This window comes from Microcaecilia unicolor, chromosome 1 (genome assembly GCF_901765095.1).
Source record: "Microcaecilia unicolor chromosome 1, aMicUni1.1, whole genome shotgun sequence".
NCBI classification, from domain to species: domain Eukaryota; kingdom Metazoa; phylum Chordata; class Amphibia; order Gymnophiona; family Siphonopidae; genus Microcaecilia; species Microcaecilia unicolor.
The window spans coordinates 602,328,153-602,352,853 of record NC_044031.1 but is presented as its reverse complement, the minus strand read 5'-3'; the positions used below and the strand labels follow the sequence as shown (position 1 = coordinate 602,352,853).

At 41.1% G+C, this 24,701-nt stretch overlaps 1 protein-coding gene across 3 annotated transcripts in view; it reads left to right on the top strand.

Moving 5' to 3' along the window:
• Positions 1-24,701, top strand: part of TRAPPC9 (trafficking protein particle complex 9) — a 1,491,395-nt gene that overhangs the window by 841,493 nt on the left and 625,201 nt on the right. For all 3 annotated transcript variants that reach the window (XM_030219557.1, XM_030219566.1, XM_030219550.1), the window contains one exon: positions 10,190-10,343. In XM_030219557.1, coding sequence (XP_030075417.1) covers positions 10,190-10,343 — 154 coding nt within the window. The remainder of the gene's footprint in view (positions 1-10,189; positions 10,344-24,701) is intronic.

The following is a 24,701-nucleotide window of genomic DNA, read 5'->3' as shown; positions in this document are numbered from 1 at the left end:
TAGTAAATTCTTGTCTGTTGGGAAGTTTCTTAAAACATTCATAGCAACTTTCCTTGAATGTCTTCATAGTTGCATAACAGGAAAGTTGAATATGGAGAATATGGAATATGAATATGAGAGAAAACAACATAAAATATTATATTTGAGAAATGTGCTTCTGTGCCACTGCACTAACCACTAGGAGTAGCCTAGTGGTTAGTGCAGTGCAGGTTAGTGCAGTGGACTTTGATCCTGGGAACTAAGTTCAGTTCCCACTGCAGCTCCTTGTGACTCTGGGCAAGTCACTTAACCCTTCATTGCCCCTGGTACAAAATAAGTACCTGAATATATGTAAACCGCTTTGAATGTAGTTGCAAAAAACCTCAGAAAGGCGGTATATCAAGTCCCATTTCCCTTTCCATAAACAACAAGACTGCATTTTTCATCTCATTTATTTTAGGTTAATAGTCACTTTAAAACCTCTGTCTTTGGTTTAGTCATTCTCTAGTGAGCTAAAGCAACCTGCTCTGTTTGTTATATGCTGTAATTCATCACCATATCAATTAGTCCATTAAATCCTTACATTCATATGATCTGTCTGTTATCTCACTTTTTCCTAAGAGCATAGAAGGATATTGTATTTAAAGCTATATACTGTAAAGTACTACTACATATCATTTCTATAGTGCTACAAGGCATACGCAGCGCTGTACACCATACACAAAGATAGTCCCTGCTCTAAGAGCTTACAATCTAGATAAGACAGTATACTTAAGACAGAACAATTAAGGGTAAGGGAATAAAGCGGTGAGGATAAAGGACAGGGCAAGTGAGGTTAGGAGTCAAAAGCAGTGGTAAAGAGGTGGGTTTTGAGTTTGGACTTGAAAACGGCCAAGACTGGGCCAGACGGCTCGGGAAGACTATCCCAGGCGTGAGGTGCAGTGAGATAAAAGGAGCGGAGTCTTGAATTAGCAGTAGAGGAGAAAGGGACAGATAAGACAGATTTATCTACAGAACGGAGTACTCGAGGGGGGACGTAGGGGGAGACAAGAGTAGAGAGGTATTGGGGAGCGGCAGAGTGAATGCACTTATAGGTCAATAGGAGAAGTTTGAATTGAATACGGAAATGGATAGGGCGCCAGTGAAGTGACTAAAGGAGAGGGCTTATGTGGGCATAGCGACTTTGGCGGAAAATGAGCCTTCTTCAGGAGCGTGTGATCACAGCATGTTTGAAGGCATCAGGAACGGTTGCAGTAGAAAGAGAGAGATTGAGGATATGACGAATAAAAGTAACAAACAGTTGGGTTTTTTTTCCTACTGAAAATGTAATTTTATTATTTAGCACATTTCAGTATTAGTTGGATTGTGTATGAACCAATTTGTGGGCTCTGAGCTTCTCTTAGCTGCAGCCCTTTATTATGTGCTCAGCAGTTTCTGTCTTCTAATGTTCACCATACAAAGAATATTGGTTAGTCAGTTTGTTCTTAAAGCATATTCACTCCATTCTAAAATTGAAAATAGCAAATTCCATACTTATCCCCACTATGGTCCTATCTGTTCAGTATTCTGTTTGGGATCACGTATTAGCTTCGCAGTCAATATTCAGAAAAGTGAATTGTTCTTCTAGACTATGCAGTCTAGAAAACTGGATAGACCTTATCTGAAAGTCTGCGGGAAAAAAAAGCCTTAACAATTTTCACTCCCAATGTTCAGCCTGTGATAGTCAACGTCCTTTTAACCATCAGTGATTATGTTGGTATAAATGGTCTTGGACATTTGTCTGGATGCCGGCTATATTCAGACTGATACCCAGATAACTACCTGGATAAATTTAGGACAGCCTTTATCTGGATAGTGACCTAGTTAGTAGACTGAAATGTTGCTAAACAGGTAACTGTTGGTTCAGCATTAGCTCCGCCCTAGCACTATCCAGATAGTGCAGGGGTGGCCAGTGGCAATTTTCAGTGTCATCATCTGGGTAATGCGCCTGAAAATCAATGGCTGGCCTCAGTGAGTGGCAGTTATTTGGTTAGAAGCCACTGCTTCCTGGATAAGTGCTGCTGGGTATCGAGGCAGTTATTTGGGTAGGAGCCATTCATACCTGGATAAGTGCTGCTGGGTATCGACCCTATTTTTAATTTCCAGGTTTTCCTCTAGGTACAGGATATCAGTAATCCTGTAGAAAATAATGCTTTTTCAATCTGCTTGGATTGTATATTTTATTTGTATGATAGATGAAGTATGGTTTGAATAGGTTGGCATTTCATTGTAAATTCACAGTGCTAACTGCTGACACCACTGCTTCTGGATCAATCCTCTTTCTCTGGCATGAATGATTTAGTGAGCTGAAAAGTTTGCATTGTGGAAACAGCAAATATCTGTACTTCCATCAACTATGTGTGTGAAAAGCACAGTGCTAGATTATATTGATCACTTCAGATTTAATAATGCTATTGACACATTCTATGAATTCAAAAACATAATTTTCACTTCTTCAGCTGTCCAGAATTTTTTGTACATTTCCTTAAGAGTAATTTTGCTAAGTTGCATTAGCACTGATGCATGCCTAACACAGCAAAAAACAAACAAAAAAAAGCATAGCACAGGACGCGCTAATGTGTCCTGTATTAGTTTTGGAATGTCATGCGCTGTGTGTAAATATTTTTTGTGTTTATTTTTGAGGGGTATGTCAGGGGCATACATGGGCATTTCTGCACTAACCAGTTAGTGCATGTACATTACCATGCACTAACTGGTTATCACACATATAATGCAGGAACCCTTACCGTCTATAAAATAGGTGGGAGTAAATACTCTTGCACTAATTTTTAAAAATGGCCACTTGCTAATGTCAATATTAGCACACAGCATTAATGGAATAAATAGAAAATTAGGATTTTTATGGCTGTGGTAGCAATAGCCTTAGCGTATAGGAAATACACAGATAGGGCCAGCTTCTATATATGGTGCCTAGAAAATCCACACAGAAAATATGTCCGCCAAAGCGTATTCTATAATGTGTGTTTAGATTTAGATGCGGTATAATGTGAGCTAGAATGAAATTGATTATTGTAATGGTTTCTGGTGAGTATTAGTGGTCCAGGGTGGATGTTTTTAGAAGTGTATCACATGCAGCTATGCCATCTGCATCGGGAATGTTGCTGTATAGTGCTTCTACATCCATTTTGACCAGAAGAGTGTCTGGTGGTATCTGCTTCAGGTTTTTTATTTTGTTCAGAAAGTCTGTGTTATCTTGTATGAAACTGTTTGTCTTGTGCAAAAATGGTTTAAGAATCCCCTCTATAAGTCCAGATATTTTCACTGTAAGTGTACCAATACCAGATATTTTTGGTCTGCCAGGGTTTCCAGGTTTATGGATTTTAGATTTTACGTGCCAAACAGGATTATTATATCCAACTGACCAACTCTCTTGGCGCTAATCCTCGACTTCTCTTCACCACATTGAACTCTCTCCTCAAGGTGCCCCCTCCCCAAACTCCCCCTTCATTATCTCCTCAGACCCTGCTGAATTCTTTCACAACAAGGTTCAAAAGATAAACCTTGCTTTCTCTACCTCACCACCTCTCCCTCCACTAGTCCGTTCCCCTCTCTCTCCTTCCCCTCATTCCTTTTCCTCCTTTCCTGAAGTTACTATTGAGGAAACTACACTTCTCCTTTCTTCCTCAAAATGTACCACCTGTTCCTCTGATCCCATTCCCACCCACCTTCTTAATGCCATCTCTCCTACTCTTATTCCTTTTATCTGTCACATTCTCAACCTCTCACTTTCCACTGCGACTGTCCCTGCTGCCTTTAAACATGCTGTGGTCACACCTCTCCTTAAGAAGCCTTCACTCGACCTCCTTGTCCCTCTAATTACCGACCCATCTCCCTCCTTCCTTTTCTCTCCAAATTACTTGAGCGTGCTGTTCACCGCCGCTGCCTTGATTTTCTCGCCTCACATGCTATTCTTGACCCATTACAATCTGGTTTTCGCCCTCTCCACTCAACCGAAACTGCGCTTACTAAAGTCTCCAATGACCTATTACTGGCTAAATCCAGAGGTCAATATTCCATCCTCATTCTTCTTGATCTTTCCGCTGCTTTTGACACTGTCGATCACAGCATACTTCTCGATACCCTGTCCCTCACTTGGATTCCAGGGCTCTGTCCTTTCCTGGTCCTCTTCCTACCTCTCCCTCCGCACCTTTAGTGTTCACTCTGGTGGATCCTCTTCTACTTCTATCCCTCTGCCTGTCGGCGTACCTCAGGGTTCTGTTCTGGTCCCTCCTCTTTTCTATCTACACTTCTTCCCTTGGTTCATTAATCTCATCCCATGGCTTTTCCTACCATCTCTATGCTGATGACTCCCAAATCTACCTTTCTACCCTGATATCTCACCTTGCATCCAAACCAAAGTTTCAGCGTGCTTTGTCTGACATTGCTGCCTGGATGTCTCAACGCTACCTGAAATTAAATATGACCAAAACCGAGCTCTCATTTTCCCCCCCAAACCCACCTCCCCGCTCCCCCCGTTTTCTATTTCTGTTGATTGGCTCTCTCATTCTCCCTGTCTCCTCAGCTCGAAACCTTGGGGTCATCTTTGACTCTTCTCTCTCCTTCTCTGCTCATATCCAGCAGACCGCCAAGACCTGTCGTTTCTTTCTTTACAACATCCGTAAAATCCGCCCCTTTCTTTCCGAGCACTCTATCAAAACCCTCATCCACACCCTTGTCACCTCTCGTTTAGACTACTGCAATCTGCTTCTTGCTGGCCTCCCACTTAGTCACCTCTCTCCTCTCCAGTCGGTTCAAAACTCTGCTGCCCGTCTCATCTTCCGCCAGGGTCGCTTTACTCATACTACTCCTCTCCTCAAGACCCTTCACTGGCTCCCTATCCGTTTTCGCATCCTGTTCAAACTTCTTCTACTAACCTATAAATGTATTCACTCTGCTGCTCCCCAGTATCTCTCCACACTCGTCCTTCCCTACACCCCTTCCCGTGCAATCCGCTCCATGGATAAATCCTTCTTACCTGTTCCCTTCTCCACTACTGCCAACTCCAGACTTCGCGCCTTCTGTCTCGCTGCACCCTACGCCTGGAATAAACTTCCTGAGCCCCTACGTCTTGCCCCATCCTTGGCCACCTTTAAATGTAGACTGAAAGCCCACCTCTTTAACATTGCTTTTGACTCGTAACCACTTGTAACCACTCACCTCCACCTACCCTCCTCTCTTCCTTCCCGTTCACATTAATTGATTTGATTTGCTTACTTTATTTATTTTTTGTCTATTAGATTGTAAGCTCTTTGAGCAGGGACTGTCTTTCTTCTATGTTTGTGCAGCGCTGCGTATGCCTTTTAGTGCTATAGAAATGCTAAATAGTAGTAGTAGTAGTAGTAGATAGCAAGTAGAAAGTGGTAGCATGTGGAAGGATGGTTTGTAATGATTTTTATTTTTTAGATGTTGCTGTACTTGCTTTTGAATTATTTTGATAATGGTTTTCAGCTGTTTTGTATAATCCTGAGTGGGTTCATCAGTTAGTTTCCTGTAGCATGTGTTGTCTGAGAGCCATCTGTGTCCTCCTTCAGTGTATCTTTGTGTGTCCGTAATTAATACAGCGATTCCTTTGCCTGCAAGTTTAATAACAATGTTTTGTTTATTCTGTAGTTTTTTTATGGCAGTTCTTTCTGATGGAGACAGGTTGTACAGAATTTTATTTTGTTTGTTGGAAAGTTGTGATTTCACCCTGTGTCTGAAGCTTTCTATGTAGTTGTCTAGTTTATTATTTTGTCCATTGTGTGGGGTGAAATACACGTTCTTTTGTTTAAAATTGTATTCCAGTCTGTTGGGAATCTCGTTTTTTTGTGGAAATGTATTTTATTTAGATTTTGCTTTCACCTTTTTCAGTAGTAGCTCAAGGTGAGTTACATTTCTCTGTCCCAGGAGGGCTCACAATCTAAATTTGTACCTGAGGCAATGGAGGGTTAAGTAGCTTGCCCAAGGTCACAAGGAGCATTAGTGGGATTTGAACCGGCCACCTCTGGATTGCAAGACCAGTGCTCTAACCACTAGGCCACACCTCCACTCCAAGTTGAGTTTAGAAAATTCTTCCAGGTCTGAGTACAGTTGAATGTCATCTAGTTTGCTGGAGGGACAAAATGAAAGCCCTTTGGAGAGTACAGAGATCTCATGCTGGGATAATTGGTAATTGGAATGGTTTACTTTCCCGGTTTGATTTGCAATTCTATCAGTGTGGTTAGTGGGAGTTTGACTGCAAGGCATCTGCTGTCTTTCATGATCTCCTAGTGTGTTTTCATTCTGATTCTCATAAACCTCAAATGGATTGGCGAGTATACCCAAGTGTTTAGGCCTTTTCTTTCAGGTGTAGCGTCACTGGTGATCTGAAATTAGATGTTCTCTCTATGATTCTGCAGGAGAGAAGTCAGCTTTTTTTCCTTCTTACATATAGCAATGTATTGTGTTTTTTATTTTCTTGGATTTCTTGTAGGTCCTTCTTCAGTTGACTGATATAGAGGGGCATAATGGAAAGGGGTGCCCAAGTTTTCCTGAGGACGTCCTCGCAGGATGTCCTGGCGAAGGGGCGGGGAAACCTGTATTATCGAATCAAGATAGGCGTCCATCTTTCGTTTTGATAATACGGTCGGGGACGCCCAAATCTTAACATTTAGGTCGTCCCTAGAGATGGTCGTCCTTAGACTTGGTCGTTTCTGATTTTCGACGATAATGGAAACTAAGGGCGCCCATCTCAGAAATGACCAAATTCAAGCCCTTTGGTCGTGGGAGGAGCCAGTATTCGTAGTGCACTGATCCCCCTGACATGCCAGCACACCAACCGGGCACTGCAGTGGACTTCAGAAAAAACTCCCAGGTACATAGCTCCCTTACCTTGTGTGCTGAGCCCCCCAAACCCCACTCCCCACAACTGTACACCACTACTATAGCCCTTATGAGTAAAGGGGAGCTCCTAGATGTGGGTACAGTGGGTTTCTGGTGGGTTTTGAAGGTCTCACATTTACCACCAGAAGTGTAACAGGTAGGGGGAGGGATGGGCCTGGGTCCTCATCTCTACAGTGCACTACACCAACCACTAGGCTATTCCAGGACTTGCTTGCTACTCTAATAGGACTGGCCATAACATCTGAAACTGTCATGGAGGCTGGTATGTACTGTTTCTTTCACATCTTTGGGGGGGGGGGTGGAAGGGGGGTCAGTGAGCACTGGAAGAGTAAGGAGGGGGTCTTGCCTTAAACCCTTTAGTGGTCATTTAGGGCATCTTTTTGTGACTTAGTTGTGACTGACACAGGTCTACACCAAAGCATCTAACTTATCCCTGGATGTTTTTGCTTTGTTCCATTATGGCAGAAAAACTTCCAAGTTTTGGGAACATCAAAATCCTGCCCCTAACATATGCCCTTTTGTGATTTGCATGCATTGCAGAGAAATTGAAAATGAGCCTCAAAGTATCTTTTCAGAATAGTGTGGGAGCTAACATTTGATCTGAGGTAGATGTTCAGTTTTAAGCCTTAGTAAACATACTTCAAATTGAAGAGAACATAAAGGGCTATTTGTGCTTGTCTGCTGAAAGCTAATTTGCATCTAATATATCTTCACTGGCTTTACTGCATGTGTATCTAAGAAATCATTGATGTAAGCTGCCAGAGCAATGGGTACAGCTTAAAACAGCAATGGATATGATTGCATTAGACCTCCAAGAGGAGAAGTCTGAAGATTAGATTGGAGTGTTGCTGACAACTCTGAATAGTAATAGTATAACCAAACTAGATCTGAAGGACCTACGTGGCAGGATTGTAGTTCAAAGCCAACTTTAAATAATCACGGGGAACCTTAAATATTGATCTTATAAGGAGAAAATTTGAAATGATAGGGCCTCTAGTGGTGGTGAATGCTATCACTGCACATTTTTGGTTTTGGATAGATATGAAGGACAGAAACAGAGAAAAGGGTGAGAGATCAAGAAGGGTAGCAGTTGATGTTTGTGTGTGAGAACTGATATGTACGTCTATCCGGGGACGCCGGTGAAGGAGGTTTGAATGAATTGTTGCTGCTACCGGCAATCAGAAAGACAAGTTTCAAGGGGACATAGCCTTGAAGCAGCCAAGTAGCGAAACATGATGTTGTATCAGACAAGATATTCCCTTGACAAGACATCTATTTAAGCTAAGTGCTATTGAAGTTCTAACTTGCAAAACGTTTTTGTGTTTGAAAGTTTCACACAATTGAAGATTTGAATGTTAAAAGAAACTATTTAAAAGCACAAAATATATGTATATATAAAAAGATGTAATGATATAAAACCATGTTTGGAGACCAGTGACGACTGGAGTGTGGAGGCTAAAATCAGTGAGAGCCCCATGACTCCACCAAACTGAGGTCTTCAAAAAAAAATTGTTTTCTTTAGTTTCAAGTATCACAAGCCCAGAATCATAATAGTTGAAAGGTATCATTTGATGGACTTGTGCTAAATGTATTAGCTTTAAGTGAGTGACTTTACAGCTCAGCATACACAGAGATTCTGTTCAGATTCTGGTGTCGCCAGTGACACTTAAGCTTCAGTGCCTGGAGCCAGTGCCTCACTGGGTCACTTCTAAAGCCAGTCGTACTCATAAAGTTAAGTTAGCCTTGTTCAAAAATGCTCATATCTGACTGTTTCCAGAACTGATTGTTACTTTCTAAGAAAATATAATAGGAACACACTTTTGAACTTACTTCTTAAATATAATCTTTCATGTTCTCCTTTCCCATTTGATAACCAATATCCTTCCAATATTTTCCTCATTTCCCCCCTATTAAGAGCTCCCATTTTTGTATCATAATTTTATTTCAACACTGCAACAGAGTAAGAACATCCAGGCCATATAATTATCACCAGTGTACTATCCTCAATAAAAACGCCAACAGCCAAAATTCAAAACCGTTACAGTTGCTCCCCTTCTTTTGCGGAAGCCATCTTCTATATCCCCTCAATTCATATTGTTTTTATTTTCCTTTCACCTCCATTCCTCCTGTTCCTCAGCTGTTGTTGTTGTACAGGTAAAGCTCTAAAGGCCCATCCATGCTGCAGTAGGCGCCTTCAGCACCACTTTACCAGTATTTCTCACATCCAGTTACTTCTCAATTTTGATGAATTCTACTGGTAACCAATCCTGATTGGTGCAAACTGATCTAGATTCACATCTACAACTTTTCATCTCATTGCTTTTCTATATTCACTCTTTGCCCCTTCATGGATAATGCATAGACTCTAAATGTAACCTGGCTTTCTTGTTTCTCAAATCAGATTGTTAAATACTATTTTTAAAAAATTTCAGTTCACACTATCATACCTTTCTAGGTAGGTTACAAATTAAAACGTACATAAAACCATGATCCAGCATAAAACAAAAACAAATCTAAGACAAAACATAAAACGGAGGCAATTAACATAAGAAGGCTTTTGAAAACAAATTAGCCTTGAGCTGTCTTCTAAACTGTATCTTAAAGCTAATGCTGTGAAGCTCATTTTCAAGCAGTTAGACTTGCAATGTTCCATAAGTTACTATGAGGCGTATTTTCAAAGCACTTAGATTTACATAGTAACATATAGAACTTTGTAAGTCTATGTGCTTTGAAAATTAGCCTCATTATATAACTTTGTAAGTCTAAGCACTTTGAAAATACACCAGCAAGTATTTCAAAACATAGTCCATTCCATAAATTAGCACCCTCAACATAAAAAATTTGATGAGTGATATGTGTCCAGTATAATACTCTGAAAGGAAGGAGTATCTAGTAACACCTTATCTGCCAAACAAAGGCAGTGTGCAGGATAATAGATACCAGGATGACTATAAATGTATGATCATTTTATCTTTTAAAATTATTTTAATGACCCTGCTTGAGTATTTTGCTGTTAGTTAATGAGTATCTGACTTCCATCTTTTCAGCTCAACTGTTACTTCTAGTCTTGTCTATAGTTGTATTGGCAGTATGCAGTACTAAACCACTTTCAGTTAATTATAAATATCTAAGAAATGCTTTTTCTTTTGTTCACTAGTACATAAATATAAGAAACTTTACTTTTTGCTGAGTGGATTTCCTTGTGGTTGTGTACATTTTTGCTTGCCTGTTATCATTATCACTCATATGACAAATATAATCATTAAAAAGATTTTTCTCTTTCTTTTAGCATGGCCATTCGAGTGGACAAATTCAACTTTGAAGATTTCCCAGAATCCACTGGTGAAAGCTTACAGTTCACTAATCAAAAGCAGCTGGAAGAAGAGAGGCAGCAAGCAAAAGGTTTTGAAATCAACAGCAAGCTGGATATTCGCTGGAAAATCATATCCTTTTAACCTGGTGATCTGTCCATAAAGGGTTAACCATAGACAAGTATACCAGTTTTCAGTAATGTTTTGCCCTTATGACAATAAACTGTGAATAAAGTGTAACCATGTATTTACCATTATCAAAGCTTGGCATATCTTTAAAATAATCAGTGAGCTTACTATAACCCTTGATGGTATATATTGATACTAGTAACTTATATACTCAAAAACTAAATCACAATGGTGTTGCTTCATGATTATATTTATATTAATAAATCCCACCTTGAACGTTCTGAAGCTCACTCCAAGGCAGAGAAGCACAAAAATCCTGTAGTCTTCATAGGCTAGGACCAGTCACCCCTCACTCATAGACCCGCCCTCAGCCACGCCCCATCTGTACATAAAACGCTATCTCAACATTCTGAAGACAACCTGCAAAATCCCTAAACAGTTCGTAAGTTCATGGTGGTGAAGCCATCCAACTCACCATGTCTCTCTGCCCCGCCCTCGAGGGCGAAACACAGAGAGTAAAGGGATCGATAAACGCACCCCTACCAACTGGCAACCCCCTCCAACAAACAACGACCCAGGCAGGGGGAGTGTTTCCGTACTCCTCCCCCTGCTTAGAAATCGCTACAGACTGCTGGCAAACTCCCCAACCACACGATCACAAAAGCCACCCGCAACCCCCCCCCACGCACACACAAACACACAAACACAAACACACACACACACACAAACGCATACACACAAACATACACATAAACACATACACAAACGCAAACACACACACAAACGCACACACACAAAGGCAAACACACACACAAACAAACACACACACACGCAAACACACACAAACACACGCAAATGCAAACACATACACAAACACACACACAAACGCAAACGCAAACACATACACATAAACACACACACACACACACAAGCAAACACATACACATAAACACACACACACAAACGCACACATAAACACACACAAACACACACGCAAACGCAAACACACACACATAAACACACACACACACACAAACGCACACACACAAACGCAAACGCACACACAAACACACACACAAACACACACACGCACAAATACACACGCAAACACATACACATAAACACAAAGACACACACACAAACGCAAACACATACACATAAACACACACACAAACACACACACACACACAAACGCAAACACATACACATAAACACACACACAAACACACACACACAAACGCAAACACATACACATAAACACACACACACAACACACACACACACACAAACGCAAACACACACACATAAACACACAGAAACACAAACACACACACACAAACACACAAAAACACACACACAAACACACACACAAACGCAAACACACACACAAACACACACACAAACACACACAAACGCAAACACACACAAACACACACACACACATAAACACACACAAACACATACACGAACGCACACACACACACACAAACACACACAGAAACACAAACACACACAGAAACACAAACACACACACACACACACATACAAACACACACACACAAACAAACACACACACAGACAAACACACACACACAAACAGCCTCGACGGTGCACCTCTAAGTGCCCCCCTGCCGCATCGCCACAACAACCCGTGCAACGGGGCATCAGAAAGCCCCTACGCCCTTCCCTCCTCGCCACATCACCCAACCCCTCCCCCGCCGCTTCACCAAGCCCCTCACCCCCACACATCGACCGCCTCGCCACCCGCGACCGCTAATACAAACTCTGTCCGGCAGCTGCTGCTGCTTCTATCCAGGTTGTTGCCTGATGATGTCTTGAATCTGCATCTACCAGAATTAGATGCATTTGTATGAAAACTGTGCCACTTTGTCCGACTAGTACATCTGGTGTTGGTTCCGGTTAAGGTGCATCTACAGAACCATGGTGGAACTGACAATGACCCCTGTCATATCCTCCACCATATGTACACAACAAGTACCATAAACCTGTGCACAATCTCTTCCTCTTTCAAGTATCTCTGTCAGTGTTCCCGGGCAGCAGCAGTCCCTCTCCGCTGCTGCAGTATTTTGGACTGACTGTAGACGTTTAAGCTGGCCAACAATAAATTGTATTGTAGTAATCCAGTGGTTCCCAATCCTGGTCCTGGAGGCACACCAGGCAGTCAGGTTTTCAGGATATCCACAATGAATATTCATGAGAGAGATTTGCATGCACTGCCTCCACTGTATGCAAATCTCTCTCATGAGTATTCATTGTGGAAATCCTGAAAACCTGACTGGCTGAGGTGTCTCTAGGATCAGGTTTGGGAACCACTACAGTAATCAAATCTGGTGGCAATGTGAATATTAAGAAGATACTGCAGAACTGACAGAGTGAAAAAAACACAAATAAGTCTAAATTGGTGCAGGGCCCAGAAATATAGATTATTATTGTTTGTTACATTTGTAACCCACATTTTCCCACCTATTTGCAGGCTCAATGTAGCTTACATAGTACCTTAATGGCAATCGCCAGTTTCGGTATGAACAAATACAAAGTGATATAGTAGTGGAGTAAAAGTTCATGTGTGACAGACACATTGGGGAATCATAAGGAGGAGATTAAGTTATGTCCAGTACGAGCTTTGGTTTCGTTATGTTGCAAGGTTCAAGCGTTTAAGTTGGGTCGTTGGGGTATGCCTTTTTGAACAGTTTAGTTTTTAGTAATTTCCGGACGTTTAGGTGGTCATACGCTGTTTTCACAGCGGTCGGTATTGCGTTCCATAGTTGTGTGCTTATATAGGAGAAGCTGGATGAATAGGTTGATTTGTATTTGAGACCTTTGCAGCTTGGCTGGTGGACATTTAGGTATGTTCGTGTTGATCTTGTTGTGTTTCTGGTTGGTAGGTCTATAAGGTCTGTCATGTAACTCGGAGCTTCGCCATATATCATTTTATGAACCAGGGTGCAGATTTTGAACGCAATACGTTTTTTCATTGGAAGCCAGTGCAGTTTTTCTCGTAGGGGTTTGGCGCTTTTGAATCTCATTTTTCCGAATATAAGCTTGGCTGCTGTGTTTTGAGCAGTTTGGAGTTACTTTATGATTTGTTCTTTGCATCCCGCATGGTTTCCATTGCAGTAGACTAGATGGCTTAGTACCATGGATTGTACCAGTTTGCAAAATATTTCCCTCTGGAAAAAAAGGTTTCACTCGTTTGAGTTTCCACATTGAGTGGAACATTTTCTTTGTTGTTGATTTCACTTGACTCTCTAGCGTTAGGTTTCAGTCGATTGTAACTCCGAGGATTTTCAGGTTGTCTGAGGTAGGTAGGGTGTAGTCTGGGGTTTTTATTTTGGTGGGTTTGTTCGTATTGTATTGGGATGAGAGGATGAGACAGTGAGTTTTTTCTGTGTTAAGTTTGAGTTGAAATGCATCTGCCCATGAGTTCATGATGATCAAGCTGAGTTTGATTTCGTTGGTGATTTCCATTAGATCATGTTTGTAAGGGATGTATAATGTGACATCATCTGTGTAAATGAATGGGTTAAGGCCTTTGTCGGATAGGGCCTTGGCTAGTGGGGTCATCATTAGATTAAAGAGGATCGGTGATAGTGGTGATCCCTGAGGTACTCTGCAGGCTGATTTCCATGGTGGAGATATGTTCGAATTTGACTTCACTTGATATGTTCTAGTAGTTAGGAAGCCCTTGAGCCAGTTAAGTACACTACCACCAATCCTGAAGTATTCTAGGATATTTAGTAGTATTTTGTGATTTACCATGTAGTACGCACTAGACATGTTGAACTGTAGGAGAAGAACATTTTTGTCTTTTGCAATTTCATGTTTGAATTTGGCTAATAGAGTGATTAGTACTGTTTCAGTGCTGTGGGAGGAACGAAATCCTGATTGTGATTCATGTAATATTGAGAATTTGTTTATGTAGTCGGTAATTTGCTTGGTTACCAAGCTTTCCATCAGTTTGTCTGCCAGTGGGATAGATGCTACTGGACGGTAGTGATTTCAGTTGTTTTTTTCTTGGTGTCTTTTGGTATAAGGGTGAGTAGGATGTTGCCGTTATCCTTAGGGAAGAGACCATGTTGGTGCATGTAGTTTAAGTGGGATGTGAGGTCTTCTATGAAGCGGTTGGAAGCGGATTTTAGTAGATAACTGGGGCAGGTATCCAATTTGCAGTGAGTCTTGGAGAACCTCTTAATCGCTTGGGTGACAGTTTCAACGGTAAGGGGCAAAGCTTGTCCAGATTCTGTCCGCTGGATATTCGCCGTAGATTGGATCCATACACTCGATGAAGTTTTCGATATCAGTGATGTTCTGAGGTAATGTGTTGTGTAAGTTTACAGTTTTTTCATTGAATTACTTGGCAAGTTTGTCTGCAGATGGGATGTCTGTATTGGTTGTGGTGACCAAGGAGGTGTCTAGTAGTTTATTCACCAGGTAGTATAATTTCTTCATGTCTTTGTAGTCTGGCCCTATTTTGCTTTTGTAGTATAGTCTTTTGGCTTGTCTTGTTGCATATTTGTAGCTTCTTTGAGTTTGTTTCCATGCGTTACGTGTTTCTGCGTCTTTTAGTTTGGACAAGATGTGAAACCTGATAGTCAAAGGAGAGACTCCAATCAGTAAAAGTGTCCCAAGTATTAAAGAATCAACCAAAGGGATTTGAGCAAGGAAAGGTAATCCTGCTTTCCAGTCACCCAGCAACTAACTATTTATTTAGTGTTGCTTAGCATATGTCAGTTAAACTAAAGTCAAGAAATCACTGCATCAAGACAAATCTGTAAAAGAGACAGTTTAAGGTATTTTGGATAAGTTGAACTGACTAAGAGAACATCTTCAAGTATATGCCTAGATAGCAAATTCAATGCAAAGAAGTGCAGAGTGATGCACTAAGGGAGTAGAAATCCAAGGGAGCCGTATGTGTTAGGCAGTGAGAGGCTGATATGCACAGACAGGGAGACGGGCCTTGGGATGATATCATTTGAGGTGACAAAACAGTGTGACAAAGTGGTGGCCATAGCCAGAAGAATGATAGGCTGTATATAGAGAGGCATACAAGTAGAAGAAAGAAGGTGCTGATGCCCCTGTACAAGTCATTGGTGAGGCCCCATTTGGAGTATTGTGTTCATTTTTGGAGGCCGTATCTTGCTAAAGACGTAAGAAGACTTGAAGCGGTCTAGAGGAAGGCAACAAAAATAGTATGGGGCTTGGGCTAAAAGACGCGAGAAGAGACTGGGAGACCTGAATATGTATACCCTAGAAGAGAGGAGGGACAGGGGAGATATGATGCAGACGTTTAAATACTTGAAAGGTATTAATATAGAAACAAATATTTTCCAGAGAAGGGAAAATGGTAAAACTAGAGGACATGAATTGAGGTTGACCTAGGAATAATGTCAGAAAATTCTTTTTCACGGAGAGGGTGGTTGATGCCTGGAATGCCCTCCCAAGGCAGGTGATGAAGAAAAAAAATATGCAGAATTCAAAAAGTCATGGGATGAACACAGAGGATCTCTAATTAGAAAATGACTGCTATAAAAAACAAAACTTAAAGGGTTGCATATGTGTTTGCATGTCAAGTGGTGCTTAGATGGCAACTCTGGCTGTAAAAATTAAAGCCGATGCTGGACTGGCTTGTACCTTCTATCTCCTGCATATAGCAATCCAGTTTAGGATGAGCTGGAGAGGGCTTTGATGGAGACTCCAGTAATTTGGAATGTGAGGACAGTGCTGGGCAGACTTTTATGGTCTATGTTCTGCAAATGACATGATAGATTTGGATAGGCTGGAGTGGGCTTCGATGGCAACTCCAGTAGATGGAACATAAGAATACAGCTCTGTGGACTTCTACCGTTTATGTCCCAGAAACACCAAAGAAAGACCAGAATCAAGTATTTATTCTTACATTCATTGTTGATTTAATTGTGAATTGATAATGAATGTGACTGTTGGGCAGACTGGATGCACTATTCAGGTCTTTATCTGCTGTCACTTACTACGTTACTGTTACTATGATCCTGAACCAAAGTGTTAAAGTAACTCAGAAAATTATTAAAAGAGGAGACAAAACAGAATCCTAAGGGATACCACAAATCAAAGGAAGGGGCGTAGAAGATGAGTTAGAGAGAGTGACTGAAAAGGAGCAGCCAGTCAGGTATGAAGAGTGGCCTGCAGTACCAAAGTCTACAAGTCCAGCTAAATCTCATGGTCTACCAAATCGAAAATAGGTGTTAAATCAAATGATACCAGGAAAACAAGCCTAGCTTTATCTAAAATAGAATGTAATTCACTCAAAAGGATTGAGAGAATGGTTTCCATGCTATGGCCTGGCCGTGCTTCTTAGCATTGAATTTATGAATCTGCCTACAATACTGAAGATTGTCTATAGACTTATAGCCTCTTCAGCAATGTTTGACCCATCTACCCGTCCCTCTGTTTTTATCTTATGATATTTTTACCTTAGTAGGTTTATAGATTTTGGCAGTCTTTTTTATTTGACTGTTTATAATCCAGCTATTTTTATCCGGTTATGCAAACATTTGGCCATTCATATAGCTGGCTTTTTATATAAGGTTTTAGCATTACGTTTCTGTGCACTCATGTTTTATTCGTACAATTCATGAGTATTCATGTATCTTCATTTAAATAGACTGCTAGCATGACACACTTCCTTTCTTCTATTTTGTGCAAGTGACGATTTTGGCATCAAGGCATCTTCGTGTCATTTATGGGTGAATTTGTCCTCTTTCTCTTCTTTTTTAAAATATTGATACTCTTACACTATATAGTCCATTTGTTCGGTAGGACTGGTTAACAGTCATAACCGTTTATTCTCGTAGCCGTTTTTTTTTTACGCTGGTCACCCTTAATGTCTACCCATTTTATGTAATTGTCTTTCTTTTAAAATGCTTACATGTTATTTTAGTATAGAGGTTTTTGAGCAATTACGTTTTTTTGCATTAGTTATCATCCTTAACTTATATATATCATTCATTGCAGCTCGTATTTGCCTCCTTCACAGTTTTGTTGCTCTTTTCCCCTTCATTATACTCTTTTGCCAACTTGATATAGGCCCCCCCCCCCCACCCTTTGCACTTCTTTTAACATGGTTTCTTCTGTTTTATATCACTTTCCAGTGAAATCTGTTTTATATCACTTCACAGTGACCTTTGTTTATGTCACGTTTCCTGGCTGTTCTGAGCTGGGCAGTGGTGGCCATCTTGGATTCAGGTTTATTCCAGGGTTTGACGGCCATCTTGGAGAGGGCTGTTAGGCCAGGGCAGCCATCTTGGAGGTGGCAGCTGCAGGAAGGAAGCCCTTATTTGGTCGCAGGGTGTTCCTGATGGGGGCTGCCATCTTGTTTTCAGCTGTGCCTGGTTGAGCCTGATTCCTTCCTATTTTAGGCTCTGCCCTCAGTCTATCAGTGCTTCGGCTTCTACTCAGTTCGCTGACTAGTAGCAGTGCTTTGGACCTACTTCTGACCGCTGCCTGGTATTGACCACTGCCTGTTCCTGGACCTGCTTTTGACCGCTGCCTGGTACTGACCACTGCCTGTTCCTGGACCTGCTTTTGACCGCTGCCTGGTACTGACCTCTGCCTGTTCCTGGACCTGCTTTTGACCGCTGCCTGGTACTGACCCCTGCCTGTTCCTGGACCTTCTAGTGACCGCTGCCTGGTGTGGACCTGTTGCCTAGCCCTGGTTTGCTGTGACCTGCTGCTTGGTCTAACCCTGTGGACTTTGTGCTGGACTTTGTTCTCTCTGTTGCTGGCCGCCCGAACTCAGGGGCTCAACTCCTGGGGAACGGCAGGAGGCACAGAGAGGACTCAGGGTTTTGGCCGACAGCCCGGTGAGGGTTTCCTTCATCGTGTTCAAGGGCTCACCTCTCCGTGGAGATACATTACAGTTTACATTCAGCCAGACCAGAACAGTTTCATCAGGGGCACCTGATACAGCTTTGGCTTCATCTGAAGGTGTTTAATTTCACCTACTCTTTCTCTTGTTGTGCTCATTTTACTAGAAATGCCTCTTGTCTCATACATATTGGCTGTATTTGTCTCATCAATTTTGCAACATTACGGTTTAATATATTCATTGCCTCTGGCACACTTCCCTACACACTTGATCACTATTCCGTAACAGGCATCTTACATTTTTTTGAGTAGTTAGATGTTTCTATGCATATATTTTAGGTATATTTAGCCTTTATTTTACCTGTATTTTTGCAGTCCATTGTAGTTTTTATTATTTTTAATAAATTGCATTATATTATTTTTATTAATACTAGGCTAAGAACGTAGCTATGAAAATGTTCATAGAATGTTCCAGAGCTACACATTTATAATCTGAGAATTTATGATTATATTGTAAGCTATGTTGTACTATCAGTTTTTTTATATTTTAAGTTGTGTTTATATTCACTCAGATAATGAGTGCCAAATAAAGGGATTTGCTTTAACAGGAAACTAAATTAATGCTGTTGCTATTGCTAAGTTTCAACTACATCTTTGAAGCAGAAAATCTAATGTGCTATTGACTGATGGACATAAATTTCTGGAGGCTGATACTTAGTCAACCTTATCCAGAAAACTGGACCATGATATCTGATATGATTTAGGTCTCCTATTTGGTCTACTAGAGCTATTTGGATAAATTTGGGTAATTTTGGCAGAATAATGCTGATCAGTTAAAGTTAAATTGCATTCTAGGGATGCCCCTCTTTTTTTTTTTTTAAAGAAATCGTGCTAAACTCTGATCACAATTTAACTAGTCAGTGGGACAGTAGATGGGTAATTTTAACAATGAAGATGTGTCTAAACTAATTCCTAAAGTTAAGCTGACAAATCTTTTGACTGCGAGCCTTAATACAGTTTGGATTTTCACTACCATCTTGGAAGCCCACACCAAATGTATTCCATGACAGCTTGCATGGTTAAAAGGTGAAGTGAAAGAGGCTATTCTAGCAAAAAGAACATCTTTCAAAAAGTAGAAAAAGAAAACAGGAAGCAGTAAGAACTAAGATTCTAAGCCAGAGGTTTTCAACCCAGTCCTTGAGGCACACCTAGCAAGTCGGGGCTTTTTTGGACGTTCATTGGGGATATCCTGAAAACCCCAACTGACTGGGTGTACCCTGAAGACTGGGTTGAAAACCCCTGTTCTAAGTATTGATAAGGAAGGCGAAAAGAATCTTGCTGTAGAGGCAAAAACTAATAATGAAAACTTTTTCAGGTACATTATGAACAGGAGTAAAAGGGGTACTTGGGGAGGGCAAAGCCATAGCAGAGAGACTTTCTTTTCTTCAGTCTTTACTGAGGGAGATATAAATGAGCTACCCATGCCAGAATTGGTATTCAACATAATGATTCAGAGGAACCAAAACAGATCTTGATAAACCTGGATGTAATAGGCCAAATCAACAAGTGAAGAGCGATGAATCTCTCTCTCTCTCTCTCTCTCTCTCTCTTGCGTGCTCGCACAAACACACACACACACTCTTTCCCAGCCCCCCTTCCAAACATTAATTCTTTTAGTGTTACATTCATGCTTAAGTTCATTCCATCAATAAGTTATAAGTCTTCATCCACTCTTCCACTGTGCCCCATTCTGCCAGTCACAATTCCCCAATCAACTTTATTACTCAATCCATTACCATTCTCTCCTCATTCACTCAGCGCCTCTGATAGCTATAACCATCTATCCACCTACTCACTCTGCCACACCTCAGCATCCCAAGTATTTTCTAACTCAGTCACAATCACACATACACTCTTCCACTGCCCAAGCATGCAATCGCTCTATGATATACATTTTGTACAGTGGTTAAACCATGCACTTTTCATCTTGTTAAGTTTAAAAAGACATAACAGGTCTGCAGTCATGCCAACAAAATCCACATTATAAGTACATAAGTACATAAGTAGTGCCATACTGGGAAAGACCAAAGGTCCATCTAGCCCAGCATCCTGTCACCGACAGTGGCCAATCCAGGTCAAGGGCACCTGGCACGCTCCCCAAACGTAAAAACATTCCAGACAAGTTATACCTAAAAATGAGGAATTTTTCCAGTCCATTTAATAGCGGTCTATGGACTTGTCCTTTAGGAATCTATCTAACCCCTTTTTAAACTCCGTCAAGCTAACCGCCCGTACCACGTTCTCCGGCAATGAATTCCAGAGTCTAATTACACGTTGGGTGAAGAAAAATTTTCTCCGATTCGTTTAAATTTACCACACTGTAGCTTCAACTCATGCCCTCTAGTCCTAGTATTTTTGGATAGCGTGAACAGTCGCTTCACATCCACCCGATCCATTCCACTCATTATTTTATACACTTCTATCATATCTCCCCTCAGCCGTCTCTTCTCCAAGCTGAAAAGCCCTAGCCTTCTCAGCCTCTCTTCATAGGAAAGTCGTCCCATCCCCACTATCATTTTCGTCGCCCTTCGCTGTACCTTTTCCAATTCTACTATATCTTTTTTGAGATACGGAGACCAGTACTGAACACAATACTCCAGGTGCGGTCGCACCATGGAGCGATACAACGGCATTATAACATCTGCACACCTGGACTCCATACCCTTCTTAATAACACCCAACATTCTATTCGCTTTCCTAGCCGCAGCAGCACACTGAGCAGAAGGTTTCAGCGTATCATCGACGACGACACCCAGATCCCTTTCTTGATCCGTAACTCCTAACGCGGAACCTTGCAAGACGTAGCTATAATTCGGGTTCCTCTTACCCACATGCATCACTTTGCACTTGTCAACATTGAACTTCATCTGCCACTTGCACGCCCATTCTCCCAGTCTCGCAAGGTCCTCCTGTAATCGTTCACATTCCTCCTGCGACTTGACGACCCTGAATAATTTTGTGTCATCGGCGAATTTAATTACCTCACTAGTTATTCCCATCTCTAGGTCATTTATAAATACATTAAAAAGCAACGGACCCAGCACAGACCCCTGCGGGACCCCACTAACTACCCTCCTCCACTGAGAATACTGGCCACGCAATCCTACTCTCTGCTTCCTATCTTTCAACCAGTTCTTAATCCATAATAATACCCTACCTCCGATTCCATGACTCTGCAATTTCTTCAGGAGTCTTTCGTGCGGCACTTTGTCAAACGCCTTCTGAAAATCCAGATATACAATATCAACCGGCTCCCCATTGTCCACATGTTTGCTTACCCCCTCAAAAAAATGCATTAGATTGGTGAGGCAAGACTTCCCTTCACTAAATCCGTGCTGACTTTGTCTCATCAGTCCATGTTTTCTATATGCTCTGCAATTTTATTCTTAATAATAGCCTCCACCATCTTGCCCGGCACCGACGTCAGACTCACCGGTCTATAATTTCCCGGATCTCCTCTGGAACCTTTCTTAAAAATCGGAGTAACATTGGCTACCCTCCAGTCTTCCGGTCTTACACTCGATTTTAGGGACAGATTGCATATTTCTAACAGTAGCTCCGCAAGTTCATTTTTAGTTCTATTAATACTCTGGGATGATACCATCAGGTCCCGGTGATTTACTACTCTTCAGCTTGCTGAACTGACCCATTACATCCTCCAAGGTTACAGAGAATTTGTTTAGTTTCTCCGACTCCCCCGCTTCAAATATTCTTTCCGGCACCGGTGTCCCCCCCAAATCCTCCTCGGTGAAGACCGAAGCAAAGAATTCATTTAATTTCTCCGCTACGGCTTTGTCCTCCTTGATCGCCCCTTTAACACCATTTTCGTCCAGCGGCCCAACCGACTCTTTGGCCGGTTTCCTGCTTTTAATGTATCTAAAAAAAATTTTACTATGTATTTTTGCTTCCAACGCTAATTTCTTCTCAAAGTCCTTTTTTGCCCTCCTTATCTCCGCTTTGCATTTGGCTTGGCATTCCTTATGATCTATCCTGTTACTTTCAGTTGGTTCTCTTCTCCACTTTCTGAAGGATTGTTTTTTGGCTCTAATGATTTCCTTTATCTTACTGTTTAGCCACGCCGGCTGACGTTTAGTCTTTTTTCCCTTTTTTCTAATACGTGGAATATATTTGTCCTGAACCTCCAGGATGGTGTTTTTAAACAGCATCCACGCCTGATGCAAGTTTTTTACTCTGCGAGCTGCTCCTTTCAGTCTTTTTTTCACCATTTTTCTCATTTTGTCGTAATCACCTTTTCTATAGTTAAACGCTAGCGTACTTGATTTCCTAGTTTCACTTCCTTCAATGCCAATATCAAAACCGATCATATTATGATCACTGTTATCAAGCGGCCCTCGTATCGTTACCCCCTGCACTAGATCATGAGCACCACTAAGGACTAAGTCTAGTATTTTCCTTCTCTTGTCGGCTCCTGAACTAGCTGTTCCATGAAGCTGTCCTTGATTTCATCAAGAAATCTTATGTCCCTTGCGTGTACAGATGTTACATTACCCCAGTCTATATGCGGGTAATTGAAATCCCCCATTATTATTGTGTTGCCCAGTTTGTTCGCGTCCCTGATTTCCTTTAACATTTCCGCATCCGTCTGTTCGTCCTGGCCAGGCGGACGGTAGTACACTCCTATCACTATCCTTTTCCCCTTTGCACATGGAATTTCAATCCACAGTGATTCCAAGGAGTGTTTTGCTTCCTGCAGAATTTTCAATCTATTTGATTCAAGGCTCTCGTTAATATACAATGCTACCCCTCCACCAATCCGATTCACCCTATCACTACGATATAATTTGTACCCCGGTATGACAGTATCCCACTGGTTATCCTCCTTCCACCAGGTCTCAGAGATGCCTATTATATCTAATTTTTCATTTAGTGCAATATATTCTAACTCCCCCATCTTATTTCTTAGGCTCCTGGCATTCGCATATAGACATTTCAAACTATGTTTGTTGTTCCTAAGTACATCATGCTTAGTACTTGACAGTATTAATTGGCAATCTTTTGTCTGATTTTTATTGTTATTTAAAGATACCCGATCTACTACAATCTCTTTTGCAACCTCACTATCAGGATACTCTATCTTCCCTGTTATGGTGATATCTTTGAAAGATACCTTATCCCGAACCATGCTCTTTTGAGCGACTGTCGGCCTTCCCCCCATTTCTAGTTTAAAAGCTGCTCTATCTCCTTCTTATATTTAGTTAGATTCTAGGCAAACATTTCAGAAATTATCTGAATATCACAAGGATAAATTTACATAGACTTTTCATTCTGTGGAATATGATTAGCAATCAATAATTTTTCATTTGTTGATGAAAGGGTCTTAGTTAACCTAAAAAGTAAAATGTTATCTTTTAACTCTCTTAAATCATGCAATCAGCCAGCATATCAGACACCTTAGAAGACCTTCAGAGTAGTGATTGATTTTTTAAAAAGGTATGATACATTGTATACATTAACATAAGCATTTGCTCTTACCTTAACGTGAAATATTTTGCTGATATGATTATGTCATACAGCTTGAAAGCAATATATACTTATTCTGTAAGTACTGCATAAGACAGTATTTGACCTGTCCTGATGGCCCCAACGCTAGTCGGCTTTCTAGGAGCTCCATAATGAATATGCATGAGAAAAATTTGTTCAGTCTCCAAGGTATGCACATTTCTTACATGCATGTTCATTATGCAGATCCTATAAAGACATCATGCTGTGAAGTCCCCAGGACAGGTTTGAGAACCTCTGGCATAATGTTGTCTACTATGACCTTCATTATTACAGCCCATCTAGTCCATTTTCCAAGAATAATCACAACGTATTTATGGCAAATAGAAGAAACATGTAATGTAATCTGTTCAAGTCAGTGGTGATTTAGAGTTCAAAGTATATGAATGCAGTGAGGTCAGCATTTTGTGTAATGTTTCTTATTAGAATGTATGTGGTGGTAATGCAGCGTACAGAACCTCTCTACCAGTTAGTTCATTTCCCTTTTATTAATATACTTTTTTATTTGTATAGCCAACTTTTGGAGGCCGTATCTTGCTAAAGATGTAAAAAGACTGGAAGTGGTACAAAGAAAAGCTACGAAAATGGTATGGGATTTGCGTTGCAAACCGTACGAGGAGAGACTTGCTGACCTGAACATGTATAACTTGGAGGAAAGGAGAAATAGGAGTGATATGATACAGACGTTTAAATATTTGAAAGGTATTAATCCGCAAACAAACCTTTTCCGGAGACAGGAAGGCGGTAGAACTAGAGGACATGAATTGAGGTTGAAGGGGGGCAGACTCAGGACTAATGTCAGGAAGTATTTTTTTCACGGAGAGGGTGATGGATATGTGGAATGCCCTCCCGCAGGAGGTGGTGGAGATGAAAACGGTAATGGAATTCAAACGTGTGGGATAAACACAAAGGAATCCT